Source organism: Ciconia boyciana, chromosome 23 (assembly GCF_034638445.1).
Source record: "Ciconia boyciana chromosome 23, ASM3463844v1, whole genome shotgun sequence".
Classification (NCBI taxonomy): Eukaryota; Metazoa; Chordata; class Aves; order Ciconiiformes; family Ciconiidae; genus Ciconia; species Ciconia boyciana.
In genome coordinates this window covers 2,562,804-2,577,933 of record NC_132956.1, presented here as the reverse complement: position 1 = coordinate 2,577,933, position 15,130 = coordinate 2,562,804, and the positions used below count along the sequence as shown (strand labels likewise).

The 15,130-nt window shown below is 55.4% G+C and overlaps 1 protein-coding gene across 2 annotated transcripts; it reads left to right on the top strand.

The window, feature by feature from the left end:
- Nucleotides 1-371: 371 nt before the first annotated feature.
- IKBKE (inhibitor of nuclear factor kappa B kinase subunit epsilon) lies at nucleotides 372-14,589 on the top strand. 2 transcript variants are annotated; one of them, XM_072844607.1, is made up of 21 exons: nucleotides 372-573; nucleotides 721-821; nucleotides 1,615-1,755; nucleotides 2,148-2,277; nucleotides 2,741-2,916; nucleotides 3,237-3,397; nucleotides 3,915-4,025; nucleotides 4,346-4,525; nucleotides 4,876-5,078; nucleotides 5,506-5,570; nucleotides 5,651-5,742; nucleotides 6,419-6,520; nucleotides 8,033-8,108; nucleotides 8,208-8,320; nucleotides 8,619-8,695; nucleotides 8,963-9,002; nucleotides 9,833-9,934; nucleotides 12,016-12,112; nucleotides 12,670-12,773; nucleotides 13,081-13,152; nucleotides 13,922-14,589. In XM_072844607.1, exons 2-21 carry the CDS (start codon nucleotides 735-737, stop codon nucleotides 13,953-13,955), a joined length of 2,163 nt encoding a protein of 720 aa, XP_072700708.1. In that variant the 5' UTR covers nucleotides 372-573; nucleotides 721-734; the 3' UTR covers nucleotides 13,956-14,589. The 2 variants fall into 2 exon arrangements, with proteins under 2 accessions (XP_072700708.1, XP_072700707.1); XM_072844606.1 differs by having other exon boundaries at nucleotides 2,735-2,916.
- The last annotated feature ends 541 nt before the right edge of the window (nucleotides 14,590-15,130 follow it).

Genomic DNA, 15,130 nt, shown 5'->3' with positions numbered 1-15,130 from the left:
CGTCACAAGCACATCCCGACGTGCGAGGCTGTGTCCGTGCCAGGGGCAGCCAGGGCCGAGCACTGACCCCGCACACCGCGGGCACCCGGCACGGCTAACGGAGGCTGAGCGCAGACCCCGGGTGCGGATCCTGGTCTGACTTTGCCTCCCATCTCCCTGCCCCAGGCAGGGCTGTGCGGTGGCTGGTGCCCAGCACCATTTGCTGTTACCAGAGTCCATCCTGGCCCCGGCCGCTGAGCCAGCGCAGCGGCTGCAGAGCCCAGCGCGCTTGGGGACATCTGCAACTCTGGGAATTTTTTTTCTCAAGCAGGAAGCTGAAGCATTTCCTCCTCCAGCCGCAGCTGATGCTTGCAGAGCGGGTTTTGCAATCCCATAGGTTTCTGTTCTCGGGGCGGGGAGGTGCGTCTCGCCACCTTGCAGCTCGGTGTTTGTTTGCTCGTATTTTTTTTGCATCTGTCAGTGTTTCACTGCCAGCCCCAACAGGTCCCAGCGACAGGGTGGTTTTTGGCAGCGCTAACAGCTCCGTTCCATGCACAGCCCTTCGCGTGGTGCTGCCGGCTCGGCACCGACGAGGTAGGAGGCTGGCAGCTGCCTGCCAAGGGGTATGTCCTGCGGCCGGCTTTTTCCCCGTGCATTGCCAGGCGAGGACGGATAAACGCCGGGGTTCGGCGGCAGGGCTGGCAGAGGCACCCGGGGTGACCCATGTGCTTCCCCCCGCAGCGGCGCTGCTGGAGATGCAGAGCACCCCAAACTACCTCTGGAGCACCGAGGACCTCCTGGGCCAGGGTGCCACGGCCTGCGTCTACAAAGCTCGCAACAAGGTGAGCGGGGACAGCGGGGAGGGCGGCCACCCCGAAGCCACGGTGCCCCTGTGCCCCCCCCAGCCCTTCTGCCCCACGGCACGGGGAGGTCCGTGCTCCCCTCTGCTCCCCCTCCCGGGAGCTCCCCGGCTGCCGGCAGCGCCGGGGGCCGCTTTGGGTTTTATTTTCATTTTTCATTTGGCTCCTTCTCCCCGGGCACCAGCTCAGGTCTGCGGGTCGAGGGCAGCTTTCGGGGCACTCGTGGCCGGGTCCTGCTCACAGGCTGCTCCCATGAATCGCAGGGGGAACAAGCTGTTTTCGGGGGAATGCCCAGAGGTTTTGAAAACCCCGTCCTTGGCGATTTGCATATTTCATGCAAACACTTGCCAGGGTTGGAATACAGATCCTCCGCCTCGCCGGCCTTTGAAGTTTATTGAGCAAGCTGTCTGCATGGCGCAGGGCAGGAGAGGCAGCTTGGAGGACGGTTTGAAAACAGCCCCGTCCCGCAGAGAGCAGGCGGGGAGCTGCCAGCCTCAGCTCCAGCTATAAACTTCTTATGAAGCTGAATAAACACGCTGCCGTGTAGCACGTGGGCTTCAGGGACAGGAAGCAAAGGGGGGTGAATAACAGCAGTTTGCTTTTGCAGTGGAGAAAATGAAAGGCTGTGGGACGCCTGTTCAGAAAACACGTTGTACTGTCAGTGTAGTTTGCATCCCGAGCGGGATGTGGGAGCAGTAACAGAGCTGACGGAGCTGCTTAGGATGTGGATAGCGTCACCTCCCATTTCCTTTTTCTCTTTTGCCTCTTTTCCCAGAAATCAGGGGAGCTGGTTGCTGTGAAGGTCTTTAATAACGCCAGCTACCTCCGGCCCCAGGAGGTCCAGATGAGAGAGTTTGAGATGCTGAGGAAGCTGAACCATAAAAACATTGTCAAATTATTTGCTGTGGAGGAGACGGTAAGCGGGACCTCAGCTCGGAGACCCGCTTTGCCGACTGGGCCAGTAACGGGGGGGAGCTGGTCTGAGCTGCGGGAGGGAAGCGGTGGGCCTGGGCTGCCTTCTCCTCCCACCTCCCGCCAGCTCTGCACCAAGCCTCAGCCCAGCCCTTCAGCACTGGGGGCACTGGTGGCACTGGGTCACTGGACCGGAGCACGGATGTGACCTGCTCTTGTCCCCCGCCCAGGCGCACGGCACAGCGGGCACATTCTCCAACACTGGTTTGTCTGAGCAGGAGAAACCCAGGGACTCACCAACCAAGGGAGGGGACCTGGTCCTGCCTGGGGGGGGGGAACAGGCCACCGGCTGGGACACGGGGCCGGCCGAGCCCTCACGGCTGCTCCCCGCCGCAGGGCAGCAGCAAGCAGAAGGTGTTGGTGATGGAGTACTGCTCGAGCGGCAGCTTGCTGAACATGCTGGAAGACCCGGTGAACGCCTTCGGCTTGGCCGAGTCCGAGTTCCTCATTGTGCTGCAGTGTGTGGGTGAGTGCGGGCGTCCCCGTGCCCCCAGCCCGGGTCGCGCAGCCGCCTGCCATCGCGAGCACCGCCCGGGGCCGAGAAGCTGCGGGCTGGGGACCGCGCGGTGCTGGTGGGACCCTGCGGGCACCAGCCCTGGGCTATGGATGTCAGGGCTGGGCTGAGCGGTCAGAAATTGCAGCCCCCGACGGGGTGGGTTTGTGAGCTCTGCGTTCAGGGGAAGCCTGAGGGTTTGTCCTTGCAGACCTGCTCTGGGGAGCAGCTGCGGGAACAGGCAGTGCCCCGCCGTGTGCTCGCTCCTCCTCTCCATTCCCCCAGTCACATCAGTCCCCATTTAAGTGCAACCAGCCCTGGGGCTTGTCCCCTCTCCAGCCCTTCTCATGTTCCTACGTTTAAACAAAACCCTCTGGAGCAAACCGCTCCAGCCCCGTGCACGAATGCTGCCTTCCCCCCTTGTACCCAGTGGCAGGGATGAACCACCTCCGCGAGAATGGCGTTGTCCACAGAGACATCAAACCTGGGAACATCATGCGGCTGATGGGGGAAGATGGGCAGAGCATCTATAAGCTGACGGATTTTGGGGCTGCCCGAGAGCTGGATGATGATGAAAAGTTCGTGTCTGTCTATGGGACGGAGGAATACCTCGTGAGTACAGCACGTCGCCAGTCTGGTGGCCCCTGGGAGTCCTGGGGGAAGCCGGTCCCCATCCCTCCATCCAACGGCTGGGCAACTTGTAGAGAGCAGCAGTGACTTGGAGAGCCCAGTCTCAAAGGGGCCGCATTTTTCGAAGAGGGGGGGCTCAGCATTTTTGTTGTAGAGTTACAGGCGACGTTTTGTTTGGAGGATCCAGCAGTAGAAGAGGCCAAAGTGAGCAGTCAGTTTTCAATCCCAGCGCCCGAGGCTTGATGCCTACTGCAAACCCGCTGGACGCGTTGGCAGTGCTGCTCTCTGCTTCATCCCTGCAGCACCCGGACATGTACGAGCGAGCGGTCCTGCGCAAGCCGCAGCAGAAGGCGTACAGCGTCACTGTCGACCTCTGGAGCATAGGCGTCACATTCTACCACGCTGCCACCGGCAGCCTCCCCTTCGTCCCCTTCGGGGGACCTCGCAGGAACAAGGAGATCATGTAGGTACCGCGTCCAGCTGCGAGGGCTGGGTGCTGCTGCGAGGGGAGGTGGGACTGTGGCTGGTGGCCCTTGGGGGCTGCAGGACAACCTGGCTGTGGCTTGGTGCGTGCCAGCAGCACCGCGTGACTACGAGCTGTAGTTTACTGCCCACTTAATCCCATATAGCCTAGAAAGCCCTGAAACATAGCCCGTGGCTGCCTCCATACTCTCTGCCCTATGGAGAGTGCTTGTGCAATGTGGTAAAGGATCTGTGCCCCATTTACCACGTTTGCCCTCAAAATGCGTCCTCGTGGCTTTGTGGCTAAACAGCTGGAAAAGGAGGCAGGGTTAATGTTTGCCTGAAACTTTTTGACTGTTTCTTGAAGTATTTTCCCCCTGTGCATTTTTCTTTCTCTGAATCGTGTCTTTCCCAGCCCATCCATGCTCTGCCCTTTCCCTCTTTGCTGAGCAAGGGACGTATTGCTCAAACAGAGGGCACTTGGCTCCTTTCACCTGCCAGCAATTTCCTTTCAACAGGTATAAAATTACCACGGAGAAGCCTCCCGGAGCCATCGCGGGGGTCCAGAGGCAGGAGAATGGGAGCATTGAGTGGAGCTACGAGCTGCCCATCACCTGCCAGCTCTCCACGTGAGTGGCCCTTGCCGGGCTCGGCTCCTGCCGCGGGTCTCCTGTCCTGGCACCATGGCTGGAGAGCGCATCCCACCTCAGACGGCATGGGAGGTTTTAATGAGGCAGATGAGCTTTTCATCTGCAGATGTCATGGCTCTTAGACCAGATCTTTGCTTTGCAGCTGGGAGAAGGGGGTGCAAGACAGGGCAGCGGCTCCGTTGGTACAGGAGCTCAGCTGCAGAAGACGGGCTGCACTGCTCCCCGGCCCCACGGGTCACCGCGTTTGTGGCTCAGGGTTATGCCAATCTGTGCAAACATCTCCTCTTCTTCTGCTGCAGGGGGCTGAAGGACCAGCTGATACCCATTTTGGCCAACATCCTGGAGGCGGATCAGGAGAAATGCTGGGGATTTGACCAGTTTTTTGCAGAAACCAATGACATTTTGCACAGGATCGTGGTTGATGTCTTCTCCCTGCAGCAGGCTTCCTCTCATCGCATCTACATCCACTCCTACAACACGTAAGGACGCCAAGACCGTGTTAAAAGCCCATTTGGGAATTGAGCTCAGGAGCTTCAGCCCCTCGTTTCAGTAGATGAACCTAGGGGGAGTGCCCGTTCCCTTTGCACCGCAGTTAAGCCAGGTTAAAACAAACCGGGCTCAAACCCGCCTTTGCTGGGGAGTGCCCTAAACGGGAGCCGTTGTCTCCTAGCATGGCACACAGAGAGCTCCAGGGAGCTTGTCCGAGGGGCTCCGCTGACCTCTGGGATGTTTTTCTACGAGAAGAGGGTGGCAGGCTGTTAAAGCGATGGAAATCTGAGCGCTCGCCTCCTTGCTTATTCCCCGTCCTTTTGTTTCTTTTTCATTTCAGTACCACCAAGTTTTTAGATGCTGTCTTCAAACAAACAAATATAGTCCCTCACCACCAAGAATATTTTTTTGAAGGTCATCTGTATGAGTTGGATCCTAATCTACAAGCTCATAATTTCTGCAAAACCACAGAGCACAACCCTCTGACCTTGCTGAGCTCCGCTGAGCAACCAGAAGACGCAGTAGGAGTCAGATACAGAGACCGTGAGTACCGCTGGCTTGGAGATGCATCATGGCATGCCCCATCCGGGGGCAGGGTGGGTGCCGCAAGAGAGATTTGCTTAAATTATTATCCTAATACTCTCCAACGCACCGTAGGAGGTGGAGGGGTTATGATGCTGGAGCAGGATTAGGAGGTTTCAGGGTCAGTTTTCCCCTGCCATGTGCTGCTGCTCTGCAGCCACCTACCATGCCAGGCTTTGCAGGTGTTTCATGCCTTTGTCCACGTTTCCAAAATATCTTGGAGAGCTGCACTAAGCCCCCAGCACTGCAGCTGCTCCTCTGCCTGAAATCCTGAGCGGCTGCGGGGTTTGCTTCGATGAGCATGAGACATCCCTGTGGGTCCGCAGCCGTGGCTCGGGGGCTCCGGGCTGGCTCCCCAAAGCACCGTGACTGCTGTCTGTCTTTCCAGCGGCACTTGAGTTTCCAAAGCTTGTCCCCAAGGTGGACGTGGTGGCCGACTGCAGTGCAGCCAAGGTAGGTGGGGGTGCCCACGCAGCCCGGGGGGAGCCCCGGCCGCGGAGGCGCAGCCGCCAGCAGTGCCCTTTGCTTTGCAGAGCGCGGTGGGTGCCGGGCACCAGACGCTGCGGATCGCCCAGGCCCTGCAGCACTGCCGGGAGCTGCTGGCGAGAGGTCTCCACTGGGTGATGTGAGTGCCGGAGCCACCGCTCTCACGGGCGGCATGGGGGTGACCCGTCCCTTCCCAGCACCGAGAGCTTTGCGTGTTAAGAGTTAAACCGCTCGGGGTTTTCCAGCCTCTTCCAGACAGTGCAGGACCACTGAGTATCCTCACAGGGTACCGGGAGGGAGCACAGCACGGCGGCCAGTGTGCGTCCCCATACGAGGGACGCTATGGGGGACGTGTGCCAGGCTGCGAGGGGGCTGGACCCAGAGGAGGACCTATAGGAAAATATCACTCAGTGATGTGAGGATGCTCCTGTCCCCACTTGTTACTTTTAAGTCAGCTCAGGAGATGCTGAGGAAAACAGCATCAATTTTTTTAATTATTATTATTGTTATTATTATTATTATTATTATTGTTATTTTACTATTACTATTATCGTTGGGCATTTTCACTGTCCTACCCATTTCCCTTGGGGCAGCAGCTTCTTATGCAGTGGCAGGACAGTGCCCGGCGGGCAAGAGCCCCCCTGCCTGGGAGCTGCCCCCTGTTTTATGTGCATCCAACCCCCCCATTTTCTCACGAGCAGCCAGAGAGGAGCCACCAGCTCCATCCTAACCCCCCGGCACACGCAGCCAGCCCTGGGATGGAGGCTGGGCTGCCAGGGAGCACACGTGGGATGGGCTGTTTTCTCTCTTGGCAGTGGGAACCTGAAAACGGAGTGCTCGAGGATTTTGGAGCAGAGAAGAGGGGCTCTTTCGGTGCTCACCTGCCTGCAGCTCACTGAGGTGAAGACCCGCGTGCTGTAAGTGTGGCTTTGCAGCCATGGGGATGCAGGCGCTGGGCTGCGGCAGGCACCAGCGGTGCCCTGAGGCTGCTGCAGATAAGATATGGGACTCTCAAAGGTGCCTGAATAATCAGAAATAAGCAAAATTCCAGGAACAAGCTGGTAGCTGGAAGGTAAGAGGCTTTTTCACTGTATGTGGAGGCTGCGGGAAATGAGCCACCCTGGCTGTTTTTCCCTCTTTGCTTCAGTTTTTAATGATCAGTCCCTGGTTTCACAGGAGCCCAGAATTAGTCCTGGCTCCCGTGAAACTGGGATTTTCAGACTGTTACAGCCCTCGAGCCACAGAGTGCAAGGAGGAGGCAGTGCTGCTGCTGCCAGCTCCTGGGAAAGGGAAAAAGAGCTGCTGCTGCCAGCAGTTGAAATAGCAGGCAGGATGGCATCAGCAGCCAGGTCCCCTCCAGGGTCTGGCCAGCGTCGCTGACCCCGCTCCCTGCAAACAGCCTTGGAGAGCCGAGCGCGGGGAGCATCGGGCAGCACCGGCAGCCCACCGTGCTGCATCCCCTCTGAGCTGGCATCCCGCCTGCCCACACTGGCCATGATGAGATGTCTTTTATTTCCATTGAAGAGGCTCCACTAACGGAGCATTCACCGGAGGCTGAATTACAGAGAAACCCCGGGCTGTCCTCGCCATAACCAATGCACCCATTCCTACCCGTGCTGCCCCAGGGAAAGCTGAACCCATTTTATCTAAAGTAACCCATGGTTATTTTGCTTTTCTGTTTTGTTGTTGTAGTGGAAAATTCTGTGCTGCTGCATCGCTGTTCTTTTATTCTTTTCAATTTAGCAAGTCTCTTAATTTCTATTTCACCTAAAAAGATAGGGACACATGGTTCCCATTGACTTCAGCCGGATTAGCGCAGGGCTGCCGTGCCAAGAGCACTAATGCTGCAGCTGGACGCTGCTGGCTGATCCATCCCTTCCAACACGGTCTGGATCAGCGTATTTCTGCTGACTTAGCCAGCGTGCACCGCTCAGCGTTACGCTCTCGTGCCAGCTGCGGGGAGGCAGACAACATCTGATCTGGCGTCAAGCCGATCCATATGAAGCTAACAATTGTGGAACAAATCACAGAATCACAGAATCGTAGAGGTTGGAAAAGACCTTTAAGATCATCGAGTCCAACCGTAAACCTGACACTGCCAAGCCCCCCACTGCACCATGTCCCTAAGCACCTCATCCAAACGGCTTTTAAATACCTCCAGGGATGGCGACTCAACCACTGCCCTGGGCAGCCTGTGCCAATGCTTCAATGGGACAGAACAGGGCGAGTTTTTACCGGATCAGCACTTTGCATCTTGTGGCTCGGATCCGTTACCCTGAACGCAGAGTTATTGCCCGAGCAAACACAGCCTGGCTCCCCCAGGGATGCCAACGCTGCCTCCACCACGGGGTGGATTTTCTTTGCCCAGGTGACAGCTGCCTCCGGGTTATATTCTGCTTAAGGAATGCTCATTTTCTGACTTCCTTCAGGTACGAGGCTGTTCCTGCAGGCAGCGGGGTGCTGGCTCTGAAGGACGTGGCCATGGTGAAGACAAGGCTGCAGAGGGTGAGCCCCCGTGGGCGGCTCCGTGCGGGGCCGGGGAGCATCCGCAGGCACGGGCAGCGTTCGGAGCAGCCGGTCCCAACCTCTTCTCCCCATGCGCAGGTCGCCGAGGAGCTCTCTCAGTGCTCCCACAACATCTTTGACTTTCAAGGGGCACTGGACAGCATTTTGTCCGAACTGGTGAAGCACAGGCAACAAGTGCATGAAGACAAAAGGTTTGTAGCACCAGCTTTACCGAAATCCCTGCCAACGCTTTGCTGTTCTCAGCTGGATTGAGCAGACATCGCTGCGTGCTCCCAAACAGCCACGCACAGCCCCTCACTGCAAACAGCTTTTAACAGCCCTGTGCACGCTCATGTAATATTGCGTGATGTCCCCACGTAGAGACGTGGGTAGCAGCAGTGTCCCCTAGTTACAGCGTGTTTGGATTTCACCCCAAAGTGCTAATTTCACCCCAACCTCCTACCCTTCCTCTTGCGGGGCCTCACGCCTCCTTCCCTGTCCCGATTTCAGCATCCGGCAGATCAAGTGCTGCCTGGAGAAGATGCAGCTGATCTACAAGCAGTTCAAGAAGGCCAGGACGTGTCTGCGTAAGTGACGGGGACGGCAGTCCCGAGGGCACAAGGCGCAGGGCTGCAGCAGGAACGTCCCTGCGCTGGCCCAGTGGAAAAAGGAATTATTTCCGTTTGCTGGGTTTAGCAGTTATTTCTGTGCCATGACAGTAGTCCCAGGGGCTGCAGCCCTGAAAAGCCCCTTGAGTGATCTCTGTGTGCTGTGAAATTGCCCATTTATTGGGTTATTAACACAAAAACGTGCGGAGTACATTCTGGCAGGTGACCGGTGTCTTTCCTCCCCAGGGCTGGGCTACAATGAGGAACAAATACACAAGCTGGATAAGTAAGTCCCAACCCTCTCCTCTTTCTAGGACCCACGCTGCGGCCAGGCAGGCGTTTGGTGTTTCCAATTGAAACCTAAGGGGATGTAAAAATGTTCCTGTGTCACTAACGTTGAGAGAGGGCACCTGTAAGCAGCTTCTGTGACAGTTCATGGATGCAGGACCTTTCCCAGCAAACTTTTTCAAGCTATTTCAGACAAAGATCTGAGAAAAACTCTGCAGACCTGGGGAGAGGGAGCTGCTGTTGGGCCAAAGCCCTGTGTGGGACTGCGGGGAATAAGCACGTTCCGGGCTGTTGCTGCCACTTGCTCAGTTTGTGGCCATTTATTCACCAAGATGCTGATTTAGGAAGTGTCCATGCTTTCATATCTGCTTAACTTTCAGTGGGAGTAAAGTGTCTGATGGCTTTTGTACCTTTAAAAATTCTCCTTTCAGTTTCCACTGAAACCAGGGGAATTTAACACGGGCAAGACATAAAATGCACGCGTCAATATGTACCAGGGATGGTGAAATTCAACAGGCAGCTCCTTTAGCTTAATTAATCTTCAGTCTAACCTTGGACATTTGCCCTAAACTCCAAGGCAAAGACTTCTCAGAAGTGCCCCAGGGGTGGGGATGACAGCCCAGCTGGGCCCCCGAAACCTCCCTCTCCTCTTCGTCATAACTGGGTTTTGTTTTCTCTATAACACTGATGCACAATTCATTCCTGAGCATCCTGTCCCTCTGTCTCCATTCGGGAACCAGCTTTAGGTCTCCTGCCATGGGAATTGTGATGTTCATTTTCAGACATTTAAGGAAATAACAGTGCGCTCTCTTTTTTTGCTGGTTTTAGGGTGAATTTGGGGCATCTGGCCAGGAAGGTTCTGTTGATTTTCCAGGACGACTGTGTCCAGCAGTACCAGGAGGCCCTGGCTCTCCATGGCAGCAGGATGAGGTACCAGCCCCTGCCCAGCTCTCTCCCGGGGTTTCGGGGCTCTGGCTTTCGGAGCCCGGCGGGGATGGGAGAGGGGACTTCCCAGGACCCCTCCAAGGACCAGGGCTTCCGAATGCTCTCTGCTATTGATCGAGTATTGGGTTGCGATGGAGATGATGGTGTTGGTAACTGCTGCTGAGGGACTCCTAAAGGGGTAATAAGACCTTAAAGCAGCAGCTCTGTGTGACTGCTAGAAATCCTGCTGTGTACGCTGGTTCTTACCCCATGCCATGTATTTCTGCCCTGGTTTTTTAATTTTTTTTTTTTTTTTAAAAGCCCCCTAAACTTGCAGCTTGAGTTCAAGCAGCTGGTTTCCTCACTGTCTGCCAAGGAGAAGTTATTTTATCAGGACAAAATTGCTATTGAGACAAAGACATCTAGTTATTAGGAATGATTTTCTGTTAAATGGTGTTTGGGGAATAATGCAAAGAGCAAATTACCTTGCAGTGATTGAGCACAATCCACTGCCTATCGCAGCAGCAAAGAGCAGGGGTGAGGGGGAGGCAGTTAGAGGAAGGTGTTGCAGAAATTGGATTTTTATGGCAAGGTTGCTTTTATAGAGGAGCATCCATTCCCCTGGGCTGCCAGCGTGGGTGGAAGGAGAATGATTTTCTATAGTGCCTTGGAATTCAACCCGGCTTTTGACCTGGTCCCTATTTCTGATGTGGAGTAGCTCTGCATAGGATTTATTATGTGGGGGATTTTTAGGCTAGAAGTTTGTCTCGGGTGCTCAGGAATGCACCAGGAGCAGCAGGCAGTGTCTGCCCTGTCCTTGTCCTTGTCCCTGTCCTTGGCCCTGTCCCTGCCCTGTCCCTGCCTTCTCCCCTTTCCAGCCTCAGCTTGCGCAGCTGGGGCTTTCCACGCTGCAAACCCTCGCCCACGGGCAGGTTTCATTTCGGGGACAGAAGCTGTTGCCCACGGTCTCCTCCCGCCACATCCCATCATGGGGCAGTGAAATCTCCCCTCGGCTTCAGTGGGAATTTTGTCTCGGGGTGAGATTCCTCTCTGGGTGTAAAGCCCTGCGAAATCCGTGCAGCACAGGAGCCCCGTCCGCACTACAGCAGGGCTTTTGCCTTTGCTCAAGGGAGGAAAAAAGCTCCTCCATGTTTTTCTGGAGTATTTTTGTATCTGTTTTTCTGTCCTTGGGGAGAAGGCATCGTGAGTCACAACTGGATATTTTTAATTTATTTTTACTTCAGTTTTAATTGTCTTGTTTTGAGCTTCTTCCTGCTAGCAGCCAGGGTTTGTGGTGTGGTGGCTGTTTTTCTGGGGACTGGAGGTGGACCGTTCACCTTAAATATTCTTTCCTTTTTTTTTTTTTTTTTAAAGCCAAACCAAACCTTTTTTTATACAACTCACAGCACGCCTGCCGGGTGCGTGGCACCTCCGCCCCGGGGCCCCTCACCCTGGCAGGAACAGGGCAGTCAGTCCCCCAGAAAATCAGGATTTACTCCCAGGGATTTACTCCCTGGGCTGGAGCAGAGCAGCGGGAGCAGCGGTCGCACCGTCCTGGCCCAGCTCAGCCCCCGCGGCAGAGCCCACCCAGACACCGCCTGTTTGGGGCTTTGGTGTCACCAGTGCTGCCTGCAGAGGCTGATCCCAAGGATGTGCTCGACGGGGGAACTTTTTTGGCCTTCATACGCTTCAAATGTGAAAGGAGAGCACGCAAAAAGAAAGGCAAAACCAAGGAGCCTCTTTGAGAGGATGCTCAGTCCTCCACGGGGCACAGAGCACCGGCCAGTGCAGCGCTTACGGCCGAAGTGATGGGCTTGAGCTGCCTCGCGTATAAGCAACACTTTCCCTAATTAATTTGCTATTAGTGTTGTTTGGATAACCTGGCCTACAGTGGCTATTAGGAGAGCTGCAGCTGTAATTACAACACTGTTGTGACTCATTTGCTTTCCTTCAAGCTTTTAACTTTGATCCAGAAAGGCTTGCAGAAACCAATACAAAATTAAAAAAAAAAAAAAAAAAAAAAAAGATAATGATCCACACTGCTGCCAAACATTGACTGGGAATTTTGTCGTCGTTTTTCTTTCTAGGAAAGTTTGTGAGATAAAGAGGCATTTGAAGAAGCTCAGCAACCGCATCAGTACCTGCAGCGTGGAGACGATGGAGTGCCAGGACTGCCTGCAGAGCGTAGGTGCCCGGGATGCTGCTGCACAACCTCTCCCTGCTTCCAGACCATGCTGCCGCTCCCCTCCCAGCGCCCACTGCGCGCACGAGTGCATAAGTAGGGAAACACCGGAGTATTTTTAAACAACTTGCTGCAGTTCTTTGTGAGTGATCCACACCGGAGATCTTGCTTTCCCCCACTGTGCAGAGCAAGGAATGGGTAAACCTTGGGGGTGGCACCCCTGGTCCCGAGGGCTGCCCGGCACGGGGGATCTGTACCCCATAAACAGGAATTGCGGTAGCAGAAAAATGATGCTTCACCTCCAGCTCTCCCGATGGACTACCTGACAAGCTGCAGCACAGCCACCTGGTAGATGCCCTGGTCTTTTGGTTATTTTATTTTGTTTGTTCTGAAGAAGTGGATGTGCTGGCTGTGACTACATAGGCATAATTTCCCCAAGTGTTTTGTCCCAGGGGTAGGCATGCCGCACTCACAGGCTGCAGAGAGGGCCGGGCAGGGCAGCACCCAGCGGTCAGACCACCGCAGACACGGTGGCTGCCACGTTTCTCCGTCTCTGCAGGCTCTGGACAAGTTTCTCCAGATGGAGAAATGGAGTTTGGCCCTGGTTCCTCCCGTGCCTTCACCCGTCCATCTGAGCCAGGCATGCCAGGAGATGGCTTTCCAGTGAGTCTTTTGGAATAAGGTTTTGCAAACAACCTGGCTCCGGGGCGAAGCGGGACCTCCTGCTGCTCATCCTCTGCACGAGCAACAGGGCGAGCGTCGGGGCGAGGGCTCCGTGTCGGCAGGGCTGGGACAGTCTGCGTTAAGCCCTTCACCGCTGCGCACGCCGTGGCCCCGCCGGCTGCGATCCCCGCTCGGTGACCCGTGAGGCGTCCCTGCCGGCTCAGCCAGCCCTTCGGCAGGAGATGCTCCCGCGGGGAGCGGGAGGCTGAGCAGCACGGGGGTAAGGGGCTGGTTGTGTCCCCGGCAGGATGCAGGAGCTGCTGGAGCAGATGAGGTCAGTAACTTGTGATCTCCAGTTCAACAACAGCATCATCGAGCGGTGAGTAAGAGCACCCAGAGACGCTGCTCCGAGCGGTGATTCCTGCCCCTGACACCCGGACATGCCTGTGCTGCCCTGGGAAGGGGCGGTGGGTCTGGGTGGGCTCCCTGGGAGTCGGTGAATGAGCTCCAGCGTGGGGAGCCGTGCCTGGTGCCGAGCACAGCCACAGCTACTCGTGGGGTGGTTCACATGGGGGTTTTAACGGCACCAAGTTTACAACGTGATCTAGCAGCAGAGGAGAGTTTATCTTTCTTGGAAGTTTAAGCACGATCTGCAAATGCTATGTCATGTCTACACCGTCTTTCCAGCCTTTTTCCTGTGCTGCTCAGCACTGGCAGCTGCTGACTGCCACACAGAAGTGGATGCTTTCCGTTTCTGGATGAAACTCTGTGCAAAACCCAGCATCCTACTGCTGACAAACACCCCTGGGTTTCTTCCTCTGCAACCTTTTTTTGAGGATCTTAATGCAAATCAACAATATGAATATGCATATCGGAATGTCAAAGAGTTGGAGATCAGATTTTAAAAGAAAAAAAGATATCGGTGATTCACCCCAGCCCTGTTTTTATAGGACCAACTATGTTGTTGCAGCATGTCCACTGTGAATAAGGGGAAAAGAAAGGTCTGGTATGCTTTCGATATGAAGAGCTTATCCCAAGAGACACAGGAACAAGCCGAGAGATTGGTGCCCAGCCCAAATTGTAGGTTGGGACTGCATGAGCCCAGGTGATCCTTCTCTAGCCTAAAGCCTTTGGTTTTGTTCCTGCAGGTTAAGTGGGGCTGCTCCCACTCCCGGTATTTGAGAGACGTGGTGAATTTGCAGCTGCTGAAGCAAACTGCTTTCCACAGCAGGGAACATTCACAGCACTTTGGGTCCAGAGCGACAGAGACTGATGTCCGTGTTTGAGGAGCTCTCTGTGTCCTACCTCTCCGTGCCAGCACTTTTGCACAGTTCACCAGCATTAGCTTTGAGTGGCTTGCAAGCCTTGAACATTTGAAAGTTTGACCGGAAAATTGAGGTTGTTTTATTTTCCTTTTAAAAAGTGCTTGAAGGACTTCATGTTTTTCTAGCCTCTCTGTATTGTCGTGTGGGATGATGAAGAAGAGGCTAGACAGATAAATTATCTTTTGCTGTCTTACTCGTTTAGGGATTACTCCCACCTTTAATGTACTTCTGCTCCCTGAGGCTTTGTGGAGCAGGGCAGGAACCCAGGGCAGGAGGGATGCTGTACCTGATGGATGAGAGACCGGATCCAGCCAGGATGGCTCCAGTGCTCTGCCCGGGAGGCGACCGCACGGGGAAGGCTGGAGCTGCAGACCTCTGCCCGCGGGCTCTGCAGCCTCTCCTCCTGCTCCAGGGCTTCGCCTCCAGCCCAGCCCCACGTTTGGGTTGCTGAGGGGTTTGGGAATGGGAAGCCGAGGGAGGCTTCTCTTTTTTTTTGGTACGTTTCTATAAATGTCACTGAGCTCTGTGTTTATGCACGTGGGGGTGTGTGCCTTTTCCAAACAACCCTGTACTGAACCTACAACTCCATCCACCGAACCTGAGGGTGCTACTAAATGCCAAGGCAAAATCTCAGACAAAAGGGCTCCCACGAGCCCTCTCCAGACGCAGCTCTGCAAGAGAAAGCAGGGATATTTCTTTTTCTTTTAGGGGAAAGATGAAAGAAATCCTAAGCAGTCACCTCTGCCATTAACGTGCAGGGTAAAAGGATGCATTCATCTGTGGAGGTGACAGCAGCCGGGGTGGCAGAGCTGGGCTGGGGACAGGTGCTCTGTGGGGCTGGCTCTCAGCGTTTGGAGCTGCCCTGGGAGGGACGTGCCCAACACTCCACGCCTGTTACACTCCCGAGAAATAGGATGCAAGGGAAACACGCTACCCTCACCTCATTGCCCCCCCCAGGAAGCGCACAGAGCTGCGGAAGGACCCCAGTGCTCCGTGCCAGGGCCGTACCCAGCCCTTTGTTAGGGGTAGTTA